Source organism: Leiobunum rupestre, chromosome 3, assembly GCF_980474605.1.
Source record: "Leiobunum rupestre chromosome 3, qqLeiRupe1.1.hap1, whole genome shotgun sequence".
NCBI classification, from domain to species: Eukaryota; Metazoa; Arthropoda; class Arachnida; order Opiliones; family Sclerosomatidae; genus Leiobunum; species Leiobunum rupestre.
Window position 1 is genome coordinate 9,715,448 of NC_143386.1, and position 26,367 is coordinate 9,741,814.

Here is a 26,367-nt window from a genome sequence, read left to right on the forward strand (position 1 = left end):
AGCTCTAGATGGGGAGAGTAAAATAATTAAAAAAGTAATTTAATAATATTAAAAAACAAAGATAACCCGCTCCTGCTTATATTTTAAGATGATAAATAATTTCGCCTCTAGTCAAACATTTTCCAGTTTACATAACAACAATGGAATTTTTAATTATTTAATGTTCAAAGTTAGCCTTTTTTGGCCTCGCGGTGGTCCCCTAGTTTGGTTTTGAATGCTTGAGTTTCTACTTGGAATTATTAATAATATATTAAACTAAGAATGTAATATTAAAATTTTTCCTTGGCGGTAACGTTTTAAATGGTTTTCTATTTTGCTTTTTATAACAGATAAAAATACGCGTTAGATAGTTTTAGTGAAAAGATACAAACGTGAACGTCTGGTGTTCGCTAGATGACTTGGGCTTTGTAAAAATTATTTACCAACAAGTTGACGTAAGTTTGGATTGTTGTAGGTCGAAAGAAAATAGGGCTGAAGTTTCGGTTTTTAAACGACTAGATCCTGAACTTCAAAGGCCAGGAAAATCTTTGGACTTGCTAAACCTGGCTACAATTTTTAACGCTTTTTCGGTAAATAAATTGAACTTCTGTTATGTAAAAGAATAGTTTCAATATCCACATAATATTTTTAATACATTATTTTAATTTGTTATTTTATTATTTTTAACGCAAATCGAAGACAATTTAAACTATCACAGAATATTTTAATAAATTATTTAGACAAGTTATTTTATAATTTTTACGTAAAACGATAATTTCAATTTCATCAACGAAATTATTTAATGATTTAAACGTTTTTGATATTTACTATTTCCCTGTAAAGTTGAAGCCAACATCTCATACCCTGGGTCAAATATTCATATTTTACCAAGTACCAAGTACACCATACTTTTATCAACAACAATAATAAAACTCCAAAAAGTCGATAAGGCAGGCGGAATATATTTTGTTGTTAAAATATTTGGTAGCCGTAGGCCGCCTATAAAATGGGCAGCCAGAGATAATTTAGTTTATGATTTCAGCAACGTATACTCTTACGTAGTCCCACTATGGTCCGATAAGGTCATTTCAACCTGAGAGACATATACGACCGGGGAAAAAGAACGGCTTTGCAATTCTTCCGAAGCAACTTTCTATAAATCACCGGCGAAGAAACAGCACCTTCCACCCCCCCGAAAACCTACTTAGAAACTCACGTACGTGCACTGTATTAACCCGAACACGAACTAAATCCTTTTTAGTATTTTTCTCCAACAACCATCCCACCATTTTTTCTACCGTACACTTACTAAAGGTTTTCACGCTTACCACAATAAGTTACTAAAGTTGAGGCCGACGACAGTGTCTAAGGAACACCACCGCGATCAAACTTTTTAAGTCGCAGACTTTACTTGTACGGAAACGAAACTACAAAGTACCAAGTAAGCGTAGGTTCAAATCTAGATGAAAACTGGTAAAGATAGAAGAAACATAACTAAAAATATTTTTTGGACCTCAAGAAAGGGGATAAAAATGGAAAGATAAATAACGTTTCTCCAAAAAGTTGGATGCCGAGACGGGTACAAACTTTTACGTTTACTGTATAATACAACCCTAGTAAAAGCGTGCGTTTTTTATGTCTCGCTGCCGTCAGTACACAGTGTAAGTGGGTAAACTAGATATTTTTATCTGTCCGAAAACTAGAACTTTTTCCTCCGTTATGGTCATAAAAATAGAAGTTTTAACCGCATGACGCGTTTGCAACCGAATTATTTCGGGGAAATTTCATCGATTGGATGCAATCAAATATCTCTATTCTAAGTTTTGAAAATAAATAAATTTCTCTTGAAATAATACTAGATTTAAAGGGGAACGGCCAAGCTTTTCCAAATATGGCCTTATTCCCGGATCAAATGAAAGATTAACAAGACGTTCAATATACTAACGCGCACCTTTTTTTGTCTTGAAAAAATAGCTTTTGGCCCAAAAAGTTGAAACGAAAAATAACGCCAGGTGTTTGGGTTTGAGTTTTCACCGCCCCTAACCCCGTATGAGCGATTTGCGAACTATAATAACTTTTAAAATCGTGCAATTTAGGCTTAGGTCTCTTATAACTGGAACGCGCCGCGCGTGCAAAACATATTTTTCGCGTCTTCAGCAGCGCGCGCTTTTACATTGTTTTTCTGTCTCACCGACTTCTCACCAGGTGTCGCGGCGGGCGCGCGCTTTTCTATTTCCCGAAATTTCTTTATTTTATTAAAAATTAACCCCTCAATATTTTTTGACGTGGTTTTCGCCATAAATTTTAGTTTTTAATGGGCTATAGGGCTATCTAACTGGTTAAAGCTTGACCGTTCCCCTTTAATTTGTTTTTCAAAACTAGAATGGCGCTCCTGTACAGATTCATGCGTCTGAACGACAGGGCAAACACTGGCGTCTTCACCTTCATCGTGACGCGTTCGGTGACGCGGGACTTCCACCGTGACGCCACGACGAAAGAGTTCAGTTTCGGTTACCATCGTTGGGCGCTGACCTTCAGTCGAACGGACAAAATGTTGGGTGTCTTCCTGGTGCTGAAGAGCCCGGCGTCACCCGGGGCCCGCTGTTACTTGGACTTCGCCTTCACGCTCCTCAACCGGGAACACTTCAGTCGGAACGAAACCCTGTCCGAGCGCCAATGTCGCTTTTCGGCCGAATGTCCGGCGCACGGGTCGGCCAGGTGGATCCTGCTCTCGGACCTCCGCAGTCGCCGCTTCGCCGACGAGAACGGCGAGTTCATCCTGGAGCTAGCTTTGGCCAACACCCTGACGGTCTACGAGGGTGAAGGGCGCTTGGTGGCCCCAGCCGCGGCCGTCTCCGCTACCGCCAAAGTGTCCTCCTCTTCACCCGCTGCCGCCACCGTCGGTTCCTCACCAGCCATCGCTCAGCTCCCTCGCCTTCTCGAGTCCTCCTACTTCGCCTTCGGGGGATTCGAATGGAACGTCACCGTCGTCGGCACGCCACCGCCCATTTCGCCCAGCACGCACCGTAAGTACTTACTAAGGGACCATTAGCCGCTGGACTTTGTAAGAATTCCTCCTTCTTTTTTGCAGCCAACCAATCTTCTCCGTCTCATCATCATCACGGCAGTCATCACCATCATCACCACGCACTCAATCAGCATCACTCTCCAGGCACGCCTCATCTGCAGCAACGGGTCCTGTTGAATCGCTTGACGGGGTTCGGCCATCCTTGCCGCGTGCAGTACCGCGTCATCCTGACGGGCGACGGAGATCGCCGCGTGGACAGCGGTCTCCTGGACCAGATCTCGGACAGCGAGGGTCGGATACGTGGCTTCCCTTTGCGCATCGTGCTCGGCGATTTCGTGCGTCGCGCTCACGGACGCGTCCACGTCGAAATGTTGTCGGCCAACGCCATCAGCGAAGTGGAGGTGCCCGTGCAGTTGAACTCGACGGGCTCCTTGAACGCGGGTCTGGACCCCCAGGCCACCCCGATTTGTTCGGCCAATTGTTACGACCGCGACAAGCAGGAGTGGAACGTGGAGGCGGACGCCGAGGGAGACCATCTGAGACTCAAGCTCTTCTACGCCGACCTGCACCACGTTCCGCGCAACCACCTGCGCTACGTGTCGTGGAACGCTTACGTCGTCCGGCGACACCCGACCTCGGGCGAGAGAGAGAGTGTGGCCGTCAGAAACGCCCCGCACGCCAATTACTACGTGCAAGATGGCGTCGACATGGGCGTCCTCATGGACACGGATCTGTCGGTGGCGCAAGTGAGTACTACGTTTCCTCATATGGTGTGATGTATAAAACATTCGTCCCTGAAGTAGGGGGGGGGGGGGCGGAGTGGTTAGAACTTTCGCCGCGCATCAAGAGGAACCGGGTTCAATCCTAGCTTGTGGCACTGGGTGCAAACTCGGAAAGACTCCTTCTGCGTTGAGTTTTCAAGTTCTTTCCCCACTGGTTTAAGGGGTTTCCCCTTCCATAAAACTTGTTGAGATTAACGGTAATAGTAAGTGTAGGGAGCTGTTGACTCGCGTGGCATGCAGGGCTTGCCACCACCCTCCTACACATTGTAACCCGGCCACCTGAATTAATGGCATTAAAAGTCACTTGATGACTTAGGCCTAAGGTGGTGCCTTGGGTATTAGCCTAGCTGATAATTATTATTATTAAGTCTGGGAAATAGTAAAGACTGTTGTTCAGTAACAACAGGGCTTAAAATAATGGGCAGTTTTGGGCAATTTTAAAATTCGTATTTTCAGTTCTAAAATCGGATTTGGGCAGTGTTATTTATCGGTAATTTATCGCGAAAAGTATGAAAAATGACCTTATGGGAGATGTCGCGGTCAACGGGTCTTTTCGGTACATCTCGATAAACGCAGCCGAGTTTGCTGAACTAAGTTACTTATTTACAGCCCTTTTGTTAAAATATTCGTCCTCGAAATTATGTTTTGGGGGTTTAGTTTAGTTTGGGCAGTTCCAAAAAATCCTTATTTTAGCCCCTGGTCGAGAAGGCGATTTCTGACGCGAAAGAAATTGGGCACACTTACGTAAAAATGTCAGTACCTATAAACGAAAAATAAAATTATTTTACGTTTCTAGTTTTGACACATTTCGAAACGTAAATGTTTTCTACCATTTTAAATTCGACTACAGCGCCATCTCAAGGTCTTAACCTGGGTTTCCATTAGCGTGCGTACAATCGTTCTCACTCGCGTAAAGAAAAATATATTGTGACGCACCCTAGTGGAAACAATGCTGAATACAATTTTTTTCGCGTCGTCGCAACTAAATGCGTGTGAAAATACCGGTCGAGTTTGGAATTTAAATGTTGATCTACCGAAACTTTCAGCTGTTGTACGAATAGAATTTTAAATGAGCAGACAGCTTTCACAAATTCGATTTCAAACTCGGTCGGTACGTGGCGATCCTCTCGACCAAAATTTAAACTACGCACGAGTCCTATTGCATAGTTTTTATCCCAGTGAAAACCCGAATTAATTCAATTTGTTTTGTGTCGACGCTCGCCGTAGCGGAGTTTTTGCTCGAGTGAAAATCAGTCTAAAGAGAGATATTTATAATAATAATATTTTAGGGAAAATGTTTTACAAAATAATTGTTTCAACTTGGACAAATAAAACAGCTGAATTGGAATTTAGATTGAGTGGTTGGTTCTTTGACGGCCCAAATAATTACACACGTGTGCAGTAAAAGTGGAAAAAATTGGACCAAATATATTTAGGTCGTAGAACCATTTTGTATCGTGGAAAGCCACAATATAGCGTAAGCTAATTTGGAAATTTAGAAGAATATTCAACGCTAACTTTTCTATCATTATTGCAATCTTTAAGATTAAAGGGATTTAAATTGAGAAGAGCGTATTAATCCACAACACATAATCCCAATAGTAGATTAGTAATGGCACTTATACATAGACTTATTGAAATTCTACGTATTGTATAATAAAAAGTTTTTATTTAATAAAATAATATTTAAATTATTTCATTAACTTAAAACTTTTTATTATACAATCAGTAGAATTTCATTAAGTCTTATCTTACATATACCCAAATTTGTTCTTTTTTTAGGAGCTTAGGTGAAGATGTAATTGGGTGTTTGGATAATACCCCCCCAGAAATCGACACATGAAAAGGGTATCTTTTACCTTTCAAACCCCTCAGGGAAGCCCCTGAACCCTCCAAATATTAAATCATTGGAGTTTATTTAAATAGAAGCTTTGGGAAAGCAGGGGTAACATATTATAAATATTAAAATAAATAATAACCCAGCCTTTTGATATAGGAGTATTAAAAACAATCGAGAAGACGACGTTATGAAAATAATCAGACCTTCTTTTGTATATTGGGTGGAAACGTTTCGCGATTCTCTCGGTAGCTGGCGGGCGACGCAATTCGAAGAAGGGGCATTTTCGCTTATGATTCCAGTCCGGTAGTTTATTTGTTTAAGGTTTAAAGGCTGGATTTCTCTTAAAAGATTGAAAGTTTTCGCTCGAAAGACTCATTCGGTGAACGGAATCCCATTTCGAAGAAACATTAGCGTCGAAAAAGTGGTTCGAGATTTAGCCCAACTAAAAGAGAGAAAAGAGAATATGAAAAAGTTGCCGGCGATTCCATTTGAACGGAGAGTTTCTCTTTCATTGGTCACTTCTCCTTTTTCTCGGCGGGGGGGGGAGGAAGAGCGGGAGGGGAAAGACAAAGAAAGGTGTTTCCACTGCCTCTTATTATTCCCGAGAACCAGAATCAAATTTATGCGCATAATCCACCGTTTCTTTTGAATAAAATCCACATGTGCTGAAAAAATCCTCAGTTGTCTTTTGAGCTGGGCGTAGAAACAAGTTGGGACAGGACATAATGATGTCACAGATTTTTATCATTATATATACCATTGGAAATTTACCATTTCGGATACCTAATTTTTTACAAATATTCTACCATTTAAAACTATTTACAGACCTAGGTTTTCTTCTGCCTGGCACCCTTTAAATTTACTTTCCTTACAAACAAATAAACTGGTGGTAGGCCAACAGCAGAACACGTTGGCCTACCACCAGTTTATTTGTTTGTAAGGAAAGTAAATTTAAAGGGTGACAGGCGGAAGAAAACCTAGGCCTTTAAAAATCTTGGTAAGGTCTAATTTTTCTCATAGATGGAATTACATTCATTAGCAATGAGAAATCGCATACTCATTGTACCACAAAAGGAGTGATAAAGTGATTGACTATTACATAACATTGCATTATTACCCGTATAGACCAACACATTCGTCACAGCGATAACGCCATTAGATTTAATTTTTCAAACACAAGAAGTCTTACCAACGGTCTGAGACGTAGAAATGTTAAATTATGAAGAAATTACAACTAAATATGTAATTTTAGCGTTTCTTTTACGGTCGAATTTCCTAAATATAACTTTAGTTTGTAGTCTCAACGTTAGAAAGTTTTTTAACAAAACCGTAAGAATTAATTCCTGTCCCTTAAAAACGTTTAAATCTAATCTAAATTAAAGCATTAATATCAAACCAAAGAATATAGACCCCAGGAATCGAAAGAAAAACCGTTAATGTCTCGGCTCTCGAGTTGACGGGTGAGCTTCCGGCTAGGCGAATCAATAGAACCGGAAATAAGCCCGTCAACCTAAATTTGCCTTTGGAGGCTAGAAACAAGCAAATTATACTAGATAGAGCTGCAGTTTCCATTCCTGGGGTTTAAATTCTTTGATCAAACCTTACCGAGCTTCGTTCCAAATGTTTGTTTCCCTGTAAGCAATTTATAAATCGTTCTATTACAACATGCCGGAACTGTGTAAATGTCGGGGACGAAGGACTTTGCACTCTTTCCGAGTTAAAATCCATAAAACATAAATGCCCAGGGCACCTAAGGAGAACTAACACGCAACTTGGGACAACAACTGGTCGCGTTGTAAGTTGAAAAAGACAGCCAGACTTTACAACTACGCGCCATCTATGTCTTAAAGGAGAAACTAGCATTCTACCATTCTTATCTAACTGACAAATAATCGCTCTTCAAAATAGGTTGCGCCGTCCGCTGACGGGACACGATATGATCAGTTTACACTTTCCCTTCCTAGATGGCAGCACGTAGGAAATAAATGGATTAAAATTCATTTTTCTTTTCTCCCTTTTTTCATCGAAGGGTAAAAATTGGCGCGTGTGCTTTTTTGATTTTTTTCTTCCCCTCGTTTTTTGATAGATTTGGCAAATTCCATTCATGCCATGTTGATTTCCAGGCCCTCCTATTTTTTCTCTTCTTCGGAGTAGCTATAGATGGCGTTGAAGAAGTATAAATTATCATACGCTTTCTAGAATTCTTCCACCGGATTGACTTTCGAAGCCTGGTACTAAAAAATGGGCAAAAACCTTATGCTTATAAGGAGGAACTGACTATTTGTCCGCGGATGATATACGGATTCACGTAGCAGTGGCGCATATATACCAGTACGCGATTTTAGCGTAATATTTTCGTTATTCTTTTTTTCCGCACGTTTTAGTATATTTTAGCCCCAGAGAGAAAAAACGTGAATATATTCCATAAATATGTAGGCTTCCAAAAATAGTTTCTTTCTTATATTCAAAGTATACCGATATTTTTAGCCTTTTTTAAAGTATAAAAGTGTAACGTCGTTTGTCATCTTGATTCGGTGGTTTTACGCTTCTTTAGGGCAATAGATTCCAGGCTAAAACATACATACGTTTTTTGAAACATATTTCGGATGAAATCCTATATTTTTTCATTAGTTGGCCAAAAATAGGTTAGGCGCCTGTAAAAGTGTTCCAACCGCAGCATTTCGGTGTGCGTTGAGAAGTGCACTACCAGGCGATATCATAATACCATTCAACTAGCCTAGTTGAATTGAATTCAACTAGCCTAGTTGAATAGTATTAACAAGGATACTAGCTACAGCTCCATACACGAGTTCCTTGCGCGCGCTGTAGACTTTGTTCACAGTCATTGAAATGGCAACACTTTCGCTACTATGAAAGTTCTTAATAAGGGTTTATTTTATTTGGGTGAATATCCTGAGCAGAGCAATTCAAGACCTAGTAGCAGCACAAATGGGTATCGCCATCTTATTTTTCAACATTGAAATGGCAACACTTTCGCTACTAAGAAAGTAATGACTGTGGGTTTATTTTATTTGGGTGAATATCATGAGCAGAGCAATTTAAGACCGAGTAGCAGCACAAATGGGTATCGCCATTTTCTTTTTCAACATTGTAATGGCAACACTTTTGCTACTAAGAAAGTTATGACTGTGGGTTTATTTTATTTGGGTTAATATCCTAAGCAGAACAATTCAAGACTGAGTAGCAACTCAAATGGACCGTGACTTCTCACACACCAAGTAGAAACATCGCTGGGGGCACTTTACTATAGGTTGTTGTAGAACAACCTATGTTTGGACTGTACAAAAATTTAATATACCAAGCGCCATATACGTACCTGTGAATTTTGATTTTTTTAATAAAAATCAAATCAATCGATTTTTATTTAAATTGGATTTAATAATTACCAGCTAGGCACCACCTTATCGATCGAATTTCAATGCCTTAAACAGGTGGCCGGGTTACAATGCGTAGGAGGGTGGTGGCTACTGGCTAGGCCTTCAAACCACGCGAGCCAACAGTTCCCTACACTAACTATTACCGTTAACCTCTACAAGTTTTTATGGAAGGGGAAACTGAAGAACTCGGGGAAAAACCCCTTTAGCCAGTGGGGAGAGAGCTTGCAAACTCAACGCAGAAGGAGTGGTTCAGAGTTTTCACCCAGTGCCACCTAGGAGCAACAAACACAGCACCCCACAAAAGGAGAACGCAACCCGTCAAAAGTCGGGCTTTCTTGTGTACAGTTTTCATTGGTTAGACGCATTAGCGCCTGCTGCCGTCGGAAGGGGAAAATACGGAAATTGTCTTCCCCTTTTCCGTAGAACGTTCCGTGTAAATGCTCGTCCAATGAAATTTGTACACAACACTGCCTTAGCGTGTTTAAAGGCTAGCTCCTAGCTGCCACAAGCTGGAATCGATCCCGGCTCCTCTTGATTTTATTGATTTTAATACAATTAATGGCTTTTTTCCTGTATAATTAACGGATATTTTACTTTTATCATTTAGCTAATCTTGAATTAAATTAAATTTTAATTCAATTAATTACTATTTAATATTTTAGTTTGCTCAGATTTTATATGTATTTTAATTTTTTAAGAACCTATTGTTTTGCCATTTTTTATTCCGCCATTGAAATACATTGTGTGATTTAAATCAATTATTTAAAAAAATCAGTTGATTTAAATCACAAAGCGGTATATACGTAACTGTGCAGTAGCGCAGCCGTAAAAGAACTTATATAATTACTGTTTGTTTAGCATAATTTTGGTGACCAATTATTTTTAAAAGTTTTAACAATTTTTTCCTATCAAACTTTATGAAATCAGAAAATTAAATTCCAGATTTGATCATTATTATAATTTGAATATTTATAAATTCTAACTGAAAAAACCCCAATGGAGCCAAAACGAATTAGCATTTCACCGCAACGACTCCGCTCATATTGAAAGCGCCACCTCGCGAACCGAATTGGTAGTAAAACGAGCAGAGTGTTGCTTCAAAGGATTAACGATCCATTTAGGGGTATACGTAACGCCGATAACAGTTGGCTAAAATAGATTACCAGGGAAAAACCGCGAGTTTTTTGGAAATTGGACATATATAATGAAAGAAGGTACGCAAATAGATGCTGGCTTTGACCTCATTTATCAGTAATTGACCAAGAACTACCTCCAGCACGCGATGGACCTATACTTTGGCGAGATAATCAGTGGGAACAGAAAGAAACGCCCGTCCACTGATCATTTCGCCAAATCTCATTTAATGGCATCACGCCTGAAAACAAAAAAAGCTAAATTTAATTTAGTAAATAAGGTGGAAATTTATACGTACAATTTAGTAAATAAAGTTTAAACAAATACATCGCGTGGCTTACTAACTGAAATTTATACGTACATTAACGAAGTAGCAGTCACGTCAGTAATCAGATGCTCAAATCGTATCGAAATAATTGGAATTTAAATCGAAAATTACTGAAAAATCATTATACATAATAGAAAATTAAAATAAAATAGTAATCAGATGTACAATATATTTTCTATTGACTATTCCATCGTTTACCAAAACAAGAACGAATCGAAGCCACTGAGAACAAACAAACTAAAATCCCCACGAATCCATGATGCACTCTTTTTCGTAATATTTGTAGGTCAATAATCGATTTTGACATTTCAGAAGGCAATTTTATTGTTGATATCTGGGTTTTTTAAGCTAATTTCGGGATTTTGGAACTGATTTTCACCCAGATTTCGGGAATTTCAAGTTGATTTCAAGATAAAATATAATTATCATTAAGTATTATATAAAATATAATTATCATTAAGTATTATATGAAATATAATTATCATTAAGTATTATATAAAATATAGTTATCATTAAGTATTATATAAAATATAATTATCATTAAGTATTATATAAAATATAATTATCATTAAGTATTATATAAAATATAATTATCATTAAGTATTATATAAAATATAATTATCATTAAGTATTATATAAAATATAATTATCATTAAGTATTATATAAAATATAATTATCATTAAGTATTATATGAAATATAATTATAATTAAGTATTATATGAAATATAATTATCATTAAGTATTATATAAAATATAGTTATCATTAAGTATTATATAAAATATAATTATCATTAAGTATTATATAAAATATAATTATCATTAAGTATTATATAAAATATAATTATCATTAAGTATTATATAAAATATAATTATCATTAAGTATTATATGAAATATAATTATAATTAAGTATTATATGAAATATAATTATCATTAAGTATTATATAAAATATAGTTATCATTAAGTATTATATAAAATATAATTATCATTAAGTATTATATAAAATATAATTATCATTAAGTATTATATAAAATATAATTATCATTAAGTATTATATAAAATATAATTATCATTAAGTATTATATAAAATATAATTATCATTAAGTATTATATAAAATATAATTATCATTAAGTATTATATAAAATATAATTATCATTAAGTATTATATGAAATATAATTATCATTAAGTATTATATGAAATATAATTATCATTAAGTATTATATAAAATATAGTTATCATTAAGTATTATATAAAATATAATTATCATTAAGTATTATATAAAATATAATTATCATTAAGTATTATATAAAATATAATTATCATTAAGTATTATATGAAATATAATTATCATTAAGTATTATATGAAATATAATTATCATTAAGTATTATATAAAATATAGTTATCATTAAGTATTATATAAAATATAATTATCATTAAGTATTATATAAAATATAATTATCATTAAGTATTATATGAAATATAATTATAATTAAGTATTATATGAAATATAATTATCATTAAGTATTATATAAAATATAATTATCATTAAGTATTATATAAAATATAATTATCATTAAGTATTATATGAAATATAATTATCATTAAGTATTATATAAAATATAATTATCATTAAGTATTATATAAAATATAATTATCATTAAGTATTATATAAAATATAATTATCATTAAGTATTATATAAAATATAATTATCATTAAGTATTATATAAAATATAATTATCATTAAGTATTATATAAAATATAATTATCATTAAGTATTATATAAAATATAATTATCATTAAGTATTATATGAAATATAATTATCATTAAGTATTATATGAAATATAATTATCATTAAGTATTATATAAAATATAGTTATCATTAAGTATTATATAAAATATAATTATCATTAAGTATTATATAAAATATAATTATAATTAAGTATTATATGAAATATAATTATCATTAAGTATTATATAAAATATAGTTATCATTAAGTATTATATAAAATATAATTATCATTAAGTATTATATAAAATATAATTATCATTAAGTATTATATAAAATATAATTATCATTAAGTATTATATAAAATATAATTATCATTAAGTATTATATGAAATATAATTATAATTAAGTATTATATGAAATATAATTATCATTAAGTATTATATAAAATATAGTTATCATTTTGTATTATATAAAATATAATTATCATTAAGTATTATATAAAATATAATTATCATTAAGTATTATATAAAATATAATTATCATTAAGTATTATATAAAATATAATTATCATTAAGTATTATATAAAATATAATTATCATTAAGTATTATATAAAATATAATTATCATTAAGTATTATATAAAATATAATTATCATTAAGTATTATATGAAATATAATTATCATTAAGTATTATATGAAATATAATTATCATTAAGTATTATATAAAATATAGTTATCATTAAGTATTATATAAAATATAATTATCATTAAGTATTATATAAAATATAATTATCATTAAGTATTATATAAAATATAATTATCATTAAGTATTATATAAAATATAATTATCATTAAGTATTATATGAAATATAATTATCATTAAGTATTATATAAAATATAATTATCATTAAGTATTATATAAAATATAGTTATCATTAAGTATTATATAAAATATAATTATCATTAAGTATTATATAAAATATAATTATCATTAAGTATTATATAAAATATAATTATCATTATCATTAAGTATTATATAAAATATAATTATCATTAAGTATTATATAAAATATAATTATCATTAAGTATTATATAAAATATAATTATCATTAAGTATTATATAAAATATTTTTCAACTTATTTAATATAAATATATTAATGCATATATTTAATGTTAAAAAATTTAGAAAGATATTTGTAATGTAGACACTTCAGTCATCAGAAGACGCCACGAAATGTTCAGTAGGCGGGGTCTGAAAAATAGATCACGTCACCGCAGTACGTTTGTTGGTTCCTAGTTGCTTCGATCTTGACTAAGCACAATTAGGACGGGGAAATCACAGTTAAATTGTGAGAATCAATGAAAAGCACAGAAGAATAGAAAATCAAGTAATTTGTCCGAATGCCGGAAAACAGGATCGTATGTCCGAAAACGTATTTCATTTGCCCGAAAACTTTATCACAACTTTTGTTGGTGATTTAGTCGTTCCATTTATGTTAACTTTACTGGCGAATTTCATTTGTTCGAATAATCGTTTGTCCGTTTTTTCGAACATTAGGAATTGGTTGTTTTTTTTTTTAAATATTTTTAATATAAGAAAATAGTAACATTAACGTGAACCTAACCTAACCTAACCTAACCTAACCTAAAATATCCACAACATTGATCGATATTAATACGAATATGAAGTAAAATATACAATTTATAGATATAGCAGCAATTAAGAAAAAGCAACTTGAACAACGATATTTACAATGTAGTTTTTAATTTTTAATTCTTGCACTAAAAAAATCCAATTCGAACAATTGAAATACTTGTTATTTCGGCAGTTCGGACGAATGAAATTTGAACATTTGTTCCACCGTTCGGACGATTGAAATTCGAACAAATGTACCTACCCCCTAAACACAATCTATATCGAAAATCAGAAAAATAAAAATAATAATCACGTGTACCAAATATTTTTAATGACTTCCCCATCGTATACTAAACAACATTCACAACGAAATGAATATAAAAAAATATTGAAATTAAAAGAAATCTCAAAAAATAAAAAAATAGTAGGCCTAATCGGACGAACAAAATATTTTGTAGTGCCCTCGAAAGTCGAAACACAAATTACCCTAAACATAGGATTCTGATATTGGATATTTTAGTCTTAAAACATTGTCTAGAGTAAAATTATATAGACTCAGGCTGGTCCCCAGAAAATTGTAAGAATTCATAGAAATCTCAGAAAATAAAAAAAATATTTTGTTCGTCTGATTACTATTTTTTTTTATTTTTACAATTTTCTGGGGACCAACCTGTATAATTTTACTCTAGACATTATTTTTTGACTAAAATATCCAATATCAGAATCCCATGTTTATGGTAATTTGAAATTACCCTAAACATGGGATTCTGATATTGGATATTTTAGTCTAAAAACATTGTTTAGAATAAAATTATATAGACTCAGTTTGGCCCCCAAGAAATATTAAGAATTAATAGAATTCTCGGAAAATAAAAGAATATTATTTGAGATACCAAAATATTTTGTTGTGCCTACGAAACACAAATTACCCTAAACATGGGATTCTGATATTGGATATTTTAGTCTAAAAACATTGTTTAGAATAAAATTATATAGACTCAGTTTGGTCCCCAAGAAATATTAAGAATTAATAGAAATCTCGGAAAATAAAAGAATATTATTTGAGAGACCAAAATATTTTGTTGTGCCTACGAAACACAAATTACCCTAAACATGGGATTCTGATATTGGATATTTTATTTTTAAAACATTGCCTTGAGTAAAATTATATAGACTCAGGCTGGTCCCCAGAAAATTGAAATAATAGAAAAAGCAATATTCCCGGCTTTCATTTTATTTCTTGGGTCTTATCGTAACAATAAAACCTTGGGCCAAAGGAAGCGAAAAAGAATGGGCTACAGCGAGAGTGGTCGAGCGAGAGATAAAGCTGGAGAAAGAGAGCCAGATATTGCATCAACAACGAAAGGGTCTTAAAACGTCAGAAGACGGAATCAACTTTCCCATTCGAGATTCGATGGCCAAACCCGCTATTTTCGATTTCGACTACGCAACCTAGGCTTACCCAAATACACGGTACGCCGTACGCAAAGCAAGCTCCTAAATGCGGGCTTCGTTTCTATACGAAGAGCCTCCAAACGCGTATTATTCTCTCTGTTTTTAAGAGATTGCTTTTTCCCCGCCATATACAAAGTGCAACCTTTCTTGATTGGACCATTCGGATACACCTATAGGCAATGGCTTTAGCAGCATTTGGTCTTGGAGGGAGCGTACAATTGATTAAAAAAACTTTTAGTTCATACAAATACCATTTTTTTTCGGGATCGACTCGAATATCTAGGCATGTCAAATACCAAATCAAATATTTAAATCGTCGTATAGTTTAGTCGAATATTTTTGATTAGAATAAGAGGCAGTTAAATTATCAAATACCAAATGGAATTTCGAATACCAAATAGCATTTCAAATACGTAATAGTATTTCGAATACCAAATAGCATTTCGAAACCGTAATAGTATTTCGAATACGTAATAGTATTTCGAATACCAAATATCATTTCAAATACGTTATAGTATTTTGAATACCAAATAGAATTTCAAATACCAAATAGAATTTCGAATAACAAATAGTATTTCGAATACCAAATAGAATACCAAATGACATTTTGAATACCAAATTGTATTTCGAATACTAAATTGTATTTTGAATACCAAATAATTTCAGATATTTATTTTTAGTTTTATTTGCTAAGAAATTCCAAACAAGCCAGTACGCTATAAAATCTAGCTAATAAGAGACCCAAGCACGTTCAGGCCTCCACGGTTACAGGTTCTCTGTCTTGCCGATTGCAGCGCCCCCCCCCCATACGTCACTTTCTTTAAAAGAAAAATTTCGAATATTCTATCGCATGTAACGACCTTAAAACTTAACAATCGCGAAACATCCCAAGCGACTATTTGATCAGGAAAAACGAATATTCATGAACGTTATCAAGTTCGACAAATCAAATATTTGATTTGATATTTGATGAAATTATTTTGTGTCACCAAATATTGTTCACACCCCCACGGATCGACTGTTTACCGGAAAATGTGATGATGCACAGCCTTTTTCTGAACTAGAATTTTCCCTCTCTAAGGTTTCAACTGATTTCAATAATAATAATAATTAGCTAGGCTAATACCCAAGGCGCCACCTTAGGCCTAAGTCATCGAGCGACTTTTAAAGCCATTAGTTCAGGACTGGTGGCCGGGTTACAATGCGTAGGAAGGTGGTGGCAAGCCCTGCATGCCACGCGAGCTAACAGCTCCCTACACTAACTATTAACGTTAACCTCAATAAGTTTTATGGAAGGGGAAATCGAAGAGCTCGGGGGAAAACCCCTTTAGCCAGTGGGGAGAGAACTTACAAACTCAACGCGGAAGGAGTTTTTCCGAGGTGTCACCCAGTGCCACAAGCTGGATAGTTAAAGTCCAGAAATCCGGTGGTCTGAATCAGCTACTAAAATAAGTAAATAAATGAAATGTTAAAAATCGAAACTTAGTATGGAAACCATAGCAAAAATGTAATTCATATCAAATCGCCATTCTATGATTAGATCAAGAATGTATTTATTTATACAATAAGTAACATAATCACTACAAGTATCAACGCAAAATATCATCTGACATTGTAATAGGCGCTAGCATAAACTCTATTTATGTCTCGCGCATTTTTTATTTTATGGAAATCGCTCGAGCCCGTTTACGCTAAAATATCAAGACACGTGTGGAACTTTTTAACAAGTTGAATAAGACATAAATACACGTAATTAAACCTTGTATTTTAATCTCAAAATATTTGCCAATCTTGCTATTAAAAGCGTAGAAACAAGTGTGAGAAATGTATAATAGGGTCCGTCGATGCGTGGTTGCGTGTCTAACGTTTATTTATCCTCAAATTTCAAGGCCTTTAAATCAGCTTGGACGAAACACATAGGCAATTTGTTCCCAAACATCCGGATTTGAAACCCATTAAAGGTGCTACTGCGCCTTATTAGCATATTCAGGTAGTTAAACCGCGCTCTAGTTCGACTTCAAAGCGTTGGCGAAGGCGGGGCTAACGTTAAACCATCGCCGTAAATTTTACATCGAAATTAGCTTTGCTGGCGCTTCGAACTGTATCACGATCGGAGAATAATTGGAAGCGGTAGTTTACGCGATAATGGGCAAAATATGTAAATTTCGAAACATTATTTCTACAATTATATAGAAGACCTAAGCTATAGAACCTTGTTTTCCCAATATGACAAAGTAAATAGCTTATTTTTTAGACCACTCGTTGAATCTTTAATTGAAGACGCGGATCATAATACAAAGTAAATCTTCAATCTAGCCTAAATATATTCATAATGATCTTAAGACTCATATTAAAATCTCAGTAACGATCGTAAAAGATTCGAGGATTAAAGCAAGTGGCGGCTCGACGTGAAATAGCTCTTTTTTCAATAGATGTCGCGAGCGTCGAAATAAAAAAGGCGGTACTTATAGGTACCCCTCGCGTTGATTGGATCGTTTGTAAATTGTTCAATAACATAAATTACAGCAATTATAAACAATATTTTTACACGGGATATATATTTTAGGTCAAAGTCCACTAAATTGAGTAAAAGCTGTCTAACTATAATACTCTACAATGGCTACTTTGAATTTAAGCTTCCTTGGCCATAAATAGATGGCACCACGCTCTCCAGATTCATGGCCATCTCTTATAACAGGGGCCTTTTCATAATACGGGTGGCAATGATAGAGCCGCCACTTGCTTTAAAACTAATACACTGACGCTATCTTCCACAGCAAATTTTCCGAGGACATTTACATTAGCCACGGGGCAAACGGAAACCGTTAAAAGGAAAACAGCGTACAAAAACTATATAATGTATAATAATGTCATTTTGAGGGTGCAACTCGTAGAAATTATCCATTATAAGACCGCATCAAAAAGACAAGTAGACGACCCTGCTTGGGCACGTCCAAACTTTCAGCCCAGCGATAATAATAAAGGAAACTAGATCATTTCCTCTTAACATCACTAGTACATCAAAGAGAGAGAGAAAGCGTAATAAAAGCGGCCGAAGATTGGGGGTAAACGACAGAGACGACATCTTCGCGGTGAAAACAGCGCCCAACCACGCCCATTTTTAGCGCGCGCATTCGAAAAGCCATAAGAGAGAGAGAGTAATATGGCGCCAGAAGGATAATCAAAAAATGTAGAAAAGGCGATCGCATTCAGGCCGCCAGTAAAGAATAAAAGCTAAAAGCGACACGCAAAGTGGTCGTATCTGCCTAAAAGAAGAGCAAAGACCCGGCCTTTAAGCCTCGGCTGTAGAGTGTAAGGCGTTAAGTATAAGCCTCGGCTTTTTGCGTCGAACGGAGGAGAAAGGCAGAAATTCTCCGGCCCGAAAAGCGCGGATAAAAAGAAGCCATTTACAAGCTCCGCGGCCCACGTCCAATTTTTCAGGCATTTAATAAACGCTGTCCACCCAGCTGTTGGTGTTTTATGAACTATGAAAAGGGGGTCGGAGGAAGAAGATACTGACTTCCTTCCTTTGGACGGCATTACGCCACTAAAAACCAGAGCCTCGGAAAAGAAAGTTGATGGAAAAGGTTCATTTTATACATGGTTTGCAAATTTCCCTTCCAAGCCTACTTTTAGTAACGTTACTTTATTTTAGGAGGTACTCGTACAGATCATTTCATAAGCGCCGTTGTCCATAAAATGTATTAAGGATAGGGTCACGGGTAGAACGTTGACAATGTATATCTGTAGTTAGTGTAGGGAGCTGTTGGCTCGTGTGGCGACGTTGTTAATGTAGTAAGTGTAGGGAGCTGTTGGCTCGCGTGGCGTGAAGGGCTTGCCACCACGCTCCTACGCATTGTCAACCTTGACGCATGGTAACCCGGCCACCTGAATTAATGGCTTTGAAAGTCGCTTGATGACTTAGGCCTAAAGTGGTGCCTTGGGTATTAGCCTAGCTGATTATTATTATGTTTACTACCTCCAGATTGCGTTCGTGTAATTTTAAAAACTATGAGAGTTTTAGAAAGAAATACCAATTTTTTAGCGTTGCTCTAACAGTAAACTCCTCCCCCTATCAACTCGGCATCTCATTGGTTCCCTCAAACTTACGTCTCCCAACGCGATTGAAGCCCACGCCAGTGACGTTTTTCAATCACTATGTCCACGGAAAACAACCCAACCGGGAATTTTTCAAAAATTAGCACGCCACGCTCCGACCCAAATAAAATTGGCGCTCCCTGAGCATAAATAAATACTTTGTGATATCTCTCATCTTTATATATTTTAATTTTACTGGTTCACCTGATAGCACTGGCAGATGCTAGCTCTGATCAAATGGTCCTATCTCCGCCTCCGACTTCGGTCAGATTTGGGCTGGAAACTGAGCTTCAGCTCAGGCTAACGGAGAGGGTCCAGGAAAAATGGCCGCCTCGGCGAATCGGGTAGCCCGCTGTGGGGCGGCGGGCCTCCGTATGAGGGCACGGTGGTCCTGTTTCTCGGCCTTTTGGAGCCCACCGGGATCTTCCGTGCCAGCTGTGCCGGGTTATGTGGACCACTGTGTGCCCGTCGTTCCCCTTTAGGAGCTCTCTCCAAAGGGTTTGACTCATTACCTCCGTAGGTAGGGTGTCGGCTGGAGTTGCTATGTACAGCATTCACTCTTAATCCCACTGCTGTGTGCGAAGTGGGAATTGGTCCACCCATTGCTGCACCTTCTGCTGGTTTGAGTGGCTTGCGCCAAAGGTGCGACCATCAGTAGTAGGGTACTACTACCCATGCTGGATTTGTCACCTGTCCGGGCTTGGGGAACATGGCACTATGATGATCGGTATGGCCCCTGTTGCTAGGCACACCGGGCTATAAATTCTGACACACTGGTTCACCTGATATAAGTTTCTTAAAGATCCTTTTACTCGCAATTACCCCATATTTCAGGATGGTGGAAGAACGCCACTAGATGGCGATAGAAGTAGGTATAACTATGTTATTACGCGGCCAGTGAAAATTCTGGAAGTTTATTATTTAATCCATAGGAAATAAGATCTTGTTTCTACAGAAACTAAATTGCTATAAAATTTTATTACGTATTAAAATATAACGAAGGCTATTCCATGAAATATCGAGCGAAAGAAGAGGAACAGGAACCGACGGTGAGGGGCGTTTGATCGTTTTAATTAAAACACGGACAACGGCGCAGTTGAAACTATTCCTAATTTGGAGCAATTAAGAAAAGTAAGGAAGCAAAGGGCGAAAATTACTCCGTCTTCCGAAAGACGAATCGATCATTAAGTTAACGGAGGAAAAGACTAACGGCATGTTAAGCGCGCCTCCTGGAGGCAAAATAATTAACCAAGTTCACCTTCCAGACTATACGACGTCAAAGTTTTTAAGGAAAAAGTTCCTTTAATGAGGTTGAAACGTCAAGGTGCTGGCAACGTAAGGAATCGACGAAGGAGGCAATCGGCCATCCCATTTTCTTCAGCGTGATAAAATAGAACATGCCAAATGGAAGCCGAAGTTGACACTACGTAGCCTTTTCGCACCAGCTTCCGAAGGAATTAAAACACCAAAAAGAAACAAAAAAAAACAGAAAACAGCAGCTGTTATAAATTTATTACGCCTAATTGCTTCTTTAGATTTATGGGATTCAGATTTTAGATTTGAAGCTCTTGGAAGGGGCTACGGGTTTAACGCGCACTAATCATCTAACCAGAGATATAAGTATTAACATATGTAACATAATTACTCATAAGTATGCCACTAGCTCTATTTCTTCACTAACGGTTTGTTTCACAGATATTGCGTCATCCGTACCCTACGTAATATTTGACGTCATATTTGATGTCATATTTGACGTCATCGAATCTCAAATGCCGATAATGCCGTCGTCTGATAAACCGACAGCCATTATTTTAGTAAAAAACCGGTTTGAACAACCAAGGCTTAGGAGCTAAAATGAACTACAATAGAGTGTCAAGTTCTGTTAATGTAATTAATTTGCAAATTAATGAAATTCTCGGAGACTCACGCTCTAAAATAAATTTGCATTGTCAAATAAAAGAAGCAAGTTTATTGGGAAAAAATAGTTGACATTCAGGTTGAGCTTCTCTGGCGCATCTACAAGGTTGGAGTCTTCTTTTGAACCTAGGCCTAACTTTTCTAGGCTTGATAGGGGGTTTAATAACGCTGGTGGAATATCCCACTTCGACGAATTGTTCCATTTTCGGAAAGCGATCCCTTTTTGGTCATTTTCCCCAACCTTTTATTTTTCTAAATTACTCATAATTTAACTTCATCCGCACAAACCGAGCGAGTTTATAAATTTCAATAAAGCTACATTGGGCTGCCTAAAATTCCGACGCAAAAAATTCCTTCTCAATTTAGCGGTTTTCCATTGGTTTAAATAAATATGTTAGTAGCCAATAGCGTGACTCCCAAAATTACTAGGATGAATAAAAAGGTTAAAATCTTACGTAGTCCACCTTTTTACTGGTTCGTGGTGAAACAAACCGTTAGTGAAGATTATTGAATGGAATAAAGGTACAGTGGCATACTTACGAAACATTATGTTACATATAAGTATGAATTTATTTCGTGAAAGAGAAACACGCTTCCTTTCGTTGTTCTCCCGATAATGAAAGAGTTATCACACTTTAGAGGGGTTTTCCCAGAGTTATTCGGTTTCCCCTTTCCATAAATACTTTTTTAATAATAAGCATCTACGTTAATACCCAGGGAACCACACTGGACTATGTCAACCAGTAGCGGCGCTAAGGGTGGGCTGAAGTGGGCTTTAGCCCCCCTGCAATTCTGAGAGGGGCCACATAGTCACATATTTATATTGAAAGGGCCACATATTCATAATTAAGAGGCGACATATTTTAATTTATGAATTTTCATTATCTCTAGAAATTTGTTTTATTGCGAAGAAATGTGTTTCTGGAAAAAATCTTTCAAAATCAATTTGTTTACTCAAAAAGGTAGTAGACCATAAACGTATAGATTCGGGAGGAAGGTAGCGGAAATTGAGAGAAAGTTGAAAAGAAAGGGGCTTATGGGAATTTAGGGAAATACCCCAGGCATGCACGTGTCCCCTCCAGGTCAGATACAAGGTCAGTAGAGGGTCCAGAAAACGCGACGAGAGCCGCAACAATAAAACGACCATGCTCTTCTCGCTTCCTGGAAAATTGTGGGTTTATTCGATTTCACCACTTTTGCGAAATATGGTCAATCAAAGGTTCCCCCTAAGGGCCACAAAATTCTTAGGGGCCACAAAATAATTAGCCCACCTGTGAAAAAACCTTAGCGCCGCTACTGATGTCAACTAGTGATTTGTGAAGCCAATTAAACTTCATGCCACGCGAACCAACACTCACCATTACCGTTAACCTCGGCAAGTTTTTATGGATAGGAGAAACCGAAGAGCTCGAGGGAAAACCCCTCTAAACAGCAGGGAGTTAAGTTACAAACTCCACCCAGTGCCATATTCTCAGGTTCACGGTAATGGTAAGTGTAGGGAGCTGTTGGCTCGCGTGGCATGAAGGGCTTGCCACCACCCTCCTACGCATCGTAATCCGGCCACCTGATTTAAAAGGCATTAAAAGTCGCTAGATGACTTGTGCCCAAGGTGGTGCCTTAGCTGTTAGCCTAGCTGATTATTATTATTATTATTAATATTACTTTAATTTCCAAAAATATTGAAAACTAATGAGCGCTATCGTAATCTATGTTTTGCGATTTACGAAAAAATCAAGGAACTATTTCGCCGAGCAAGGTTACAAGGTACAATCTAATGCTTGTAATTTGGCTTTAGCTTAATATTGGCCTACAGTAACTAGCTCGAAAAAATGGGTGGGAAATATTAAGAATATCGTACCCTCTAGAACCTTAATATCCTATTTTTGTAAGTTTATAATAGATCTAGGCTATTAAAATCAAAGTTTACGGAGTCTATTAGATACTTCACTTAAAGATACATCGTGTACGGCGCGTAGGGATATTTATCAATTGATAAACCATATTTAAACGATGAAATAGTATTATAAAATCTACGCCCCGCATAAATGTTTCTTTAGGTACTACAAATTTGAGGTACATTTAAAGAACACAATAAAACACATTAAGATCACCTAGAAAGGTATCGATTTAAGATCACATACACTTCAGGAATGTTTGAAGAACACATACAAAGTGTCCTAAAAGTGCTCTAATCATGTTCTTAGCACTTTTCAACGTTCTTAAAACGTTCACATTATATGAACTAAAAATGTTCTTATGATCTAAAAGTGTGCTATTAAAGTGAACTTAATATGTTCTGAAAGTGTATAGTGCACTTAAATTCCCCAATTTAAGAGCACCTAAAGTGTTCTACAGATGTTGTTTTTGGAAGTGTACTTAAATGTTCCAGGAAAAATAAAAATCAATTTAATGGAATTTTATTTACATTTAATTACAAATAAAATAAAAATCAATTTGATGGAATGCAAATTTTGATCAGGGTTATTATCATCCACTATTAATTCATTTTCATAATTAAATACATCTTCATCAATTTGCATGAATCACATAGACACATTACAAGATCACATCATGGGAGCACATAAGTGTTCTCGATATGTTCTCTAAATGTACCTCAAATTTGCAGGATGCATGTTTCAAGCAACTAGATGACTTGCTAAGGTGGTGCCTTGAGTATTAGCCTAGCTGATTATTATTATTATTATGTTGGTATCGCTGAGGTCCATAATTTCAAACTAATAAAATTAGCTATACAGGGAATGGTATATTTTTCGTACAACTCATTTTCCCGTCAGTAAATTCGACCTGGTGACCGTTTAAGCCTTTTAGGCTATCACTTTGGCGCAGGGCAGGAGGAAGGCTCGGACAACCCGTTGTTTACCACTTAAACAATCCAGCCGATAATATCGGAAGCGAGCCGTAAATCACAGCACCATTGATTTTTCTATTACAAAAAACCTTACAAAGAATGAAACAGGATTGGTCGACTCTGCCGTTTTTTTACCGGCGCTTAAGAGGAAGGTTCGTGACGTCACCACGGGGGTGTAAATGGGGGTGCGCTTATCGATTTCGAGACGACCATGAACCGACGATTGGTCGAAGGAAGTTCACGTGGTCAGCCCGGCCCCGTTGTTTTGTTCCTCGGTCACTGTTTTGACGGCGAATTCGGAACCTATCAAACTATTGTTCTCCCTTTCGCTGGTCAAGTGACAAAGAATGGGGTTACAGAGTATAATTTTCGATCCGTTTTCACGCGACATAGTCTAAGAAGAAACTGTTATAAGACTCGTTTTCACTGGGTGGATTGACGTGCCCAAATTTTGTTCGCTTTGCCGCGCTAACATAAAATTTTGGGAATAAACAAAAACGTCTTTATTTATACTAACAAGGAAAGTACCCGAGGTGTTTATTGCCGATTTTGTTTATACTCGGGCGTGGTGTAGACCTATATGAGGTATGAAATTTCCCAAAAGGAGACGTTGCACTACCCATTCGATTTTCCATGGCAACCAAAAATTTTTTGCCACTTAAAACTTAAAGAAAACTCCCTTTAAAAAAGCATGGGATTTTCTCGGTTTCAAAAATTTTAAAATCACGAAATGGGTAATTTGGAACACATTTCATCAAGTTTGGGTAAATTGTAACACTTTTTGGGTAAAATAAGGAAAAAAATCTTATTTTTTTTTCAAGTGGTCAATAACATTTTCGGTTGCCATTTCAAACCGAATGGGTAGTGCAACGTCTCCTTTTGGGAAATTTCATATCTCATATAGGTCTACATTACCGCCGACTTTGAACAAAATCGACAATAAACAACTCGGGTACTCAATACAAAATGGTCGGTAGATAAAAAAATTATAATACAAAAATGTAAAAAAAGTGTATTTTATTCATAAAAATACATAAGTAATAACATATGTAACATAATTACTCATAAGTATGCCTCTGGATAATATTTCCATTGAAAAAAATTCAATGAGACCTTGTTTCACGCGGAACATACATTGAGCGGACCCAAAAATGCTAAAATGCTTATAATCCCTTTGCTATTGAAAAGGTTACCATGGAAATGAAATCATGTGATTGCGAGGCACGAGCTAAACTTGACATGGGCAAAGCCAGAAACGCGCGAGGAATTCTCACTAACTTCCGATTCCCATCAGTTAAGTTGATGACCCATATTTCGTCACGGAGTTCTAAGTGACGTAGTTTACGTCATATCCCGTGAACAAGGTTTCATTAACGAAAATGCTTTTATGGCATACTTATGAGTTATTATGTTACATATGGTAATAATAATAATAATAATAATAATCAGCTAGGCTAATACCCAAGGCACCACCTTAGGCCTAAGTCATCAAGCGACAATAAATAATTAAAAAAATGTTTGGTTTAGTCCAAATTTCCAAATAACAATATTTTAGAATATTTTCCGAGAAAAAAGTTTGAAGGTCGAGATTGGCATTTTCAAGGTCAAAAGCTCCATTAGACGGGTTAAGCCATCCTCTTGAAAACAGTTGCGTTATCTGAACCGAGGGAATTATTAAGATCGTTCGGATATCAGATAATCTGTATCTACGTTCAGATATCAGACAATCTTTATTTACGTTCGATTATATCAGATCAGTTGATATGGGTCAAAATGCAAACCAGATAGTTTAAGCCCGATAATAATCTGAATTCATTGAGCAGTTCTCAGATTCCTCACAGTTATCTTTATTTTATATTCCCCGATTAATTTTTTAAATAACTGTATATTTTAATTAGCTTTTCACAGATTATATAAACAAGTTAACTCGACCCCCTGGATTAAAGGCAATAAAAGTCACTATCTGACTTGGGCCTAGCGTGGTGCCTTGGGTATTAGCCTAGCTGCATATTATTTATTTACTTAATAAGAGTATAATTCAGATAACTGTTCGCCAAAAGAAATCTGGATAGATGATTTATTGCGGATCAGATCAGATAGGTCATATATAGTTTGAAATCAGATTGCTGGCTCGATTGCTGGTTGAGGGAAATATTAAAGATAACCCGA

At 35.7% G+C, this 26,367-nt stretch overlaps 1 protein-coding gene across 1 annotated transcript in view; it reads left to right on the forward strand.

Annotated features, from left to right (window-relative positions):
- Nucleotides 1-553: 553 nt before the first annotated feature.
- The window catches only part of LOC149949437 (uncharacterized), an 83,231-nt gene continuing 57,417 nt past the window's right edge, over nt 554-26,367 (forward strand). Inside the window, exons 1-3 of the mRNA XM_090169419.1 lie at nt 554-569; nt 2,362-2,965; nt 3,139-3,753. Coding sequence (XP_090025545.1) covers nt 2,363-2,965; nt 3,139-3,753 — 1,218 coding nt within the window. The 5' untranslated portion in view covers nt 554-569; nt 2,362. The remainder of the gene's footprint in view (nt 570-2,361; nt 2,966-3,138; nt 3,754-26,367) is intronic.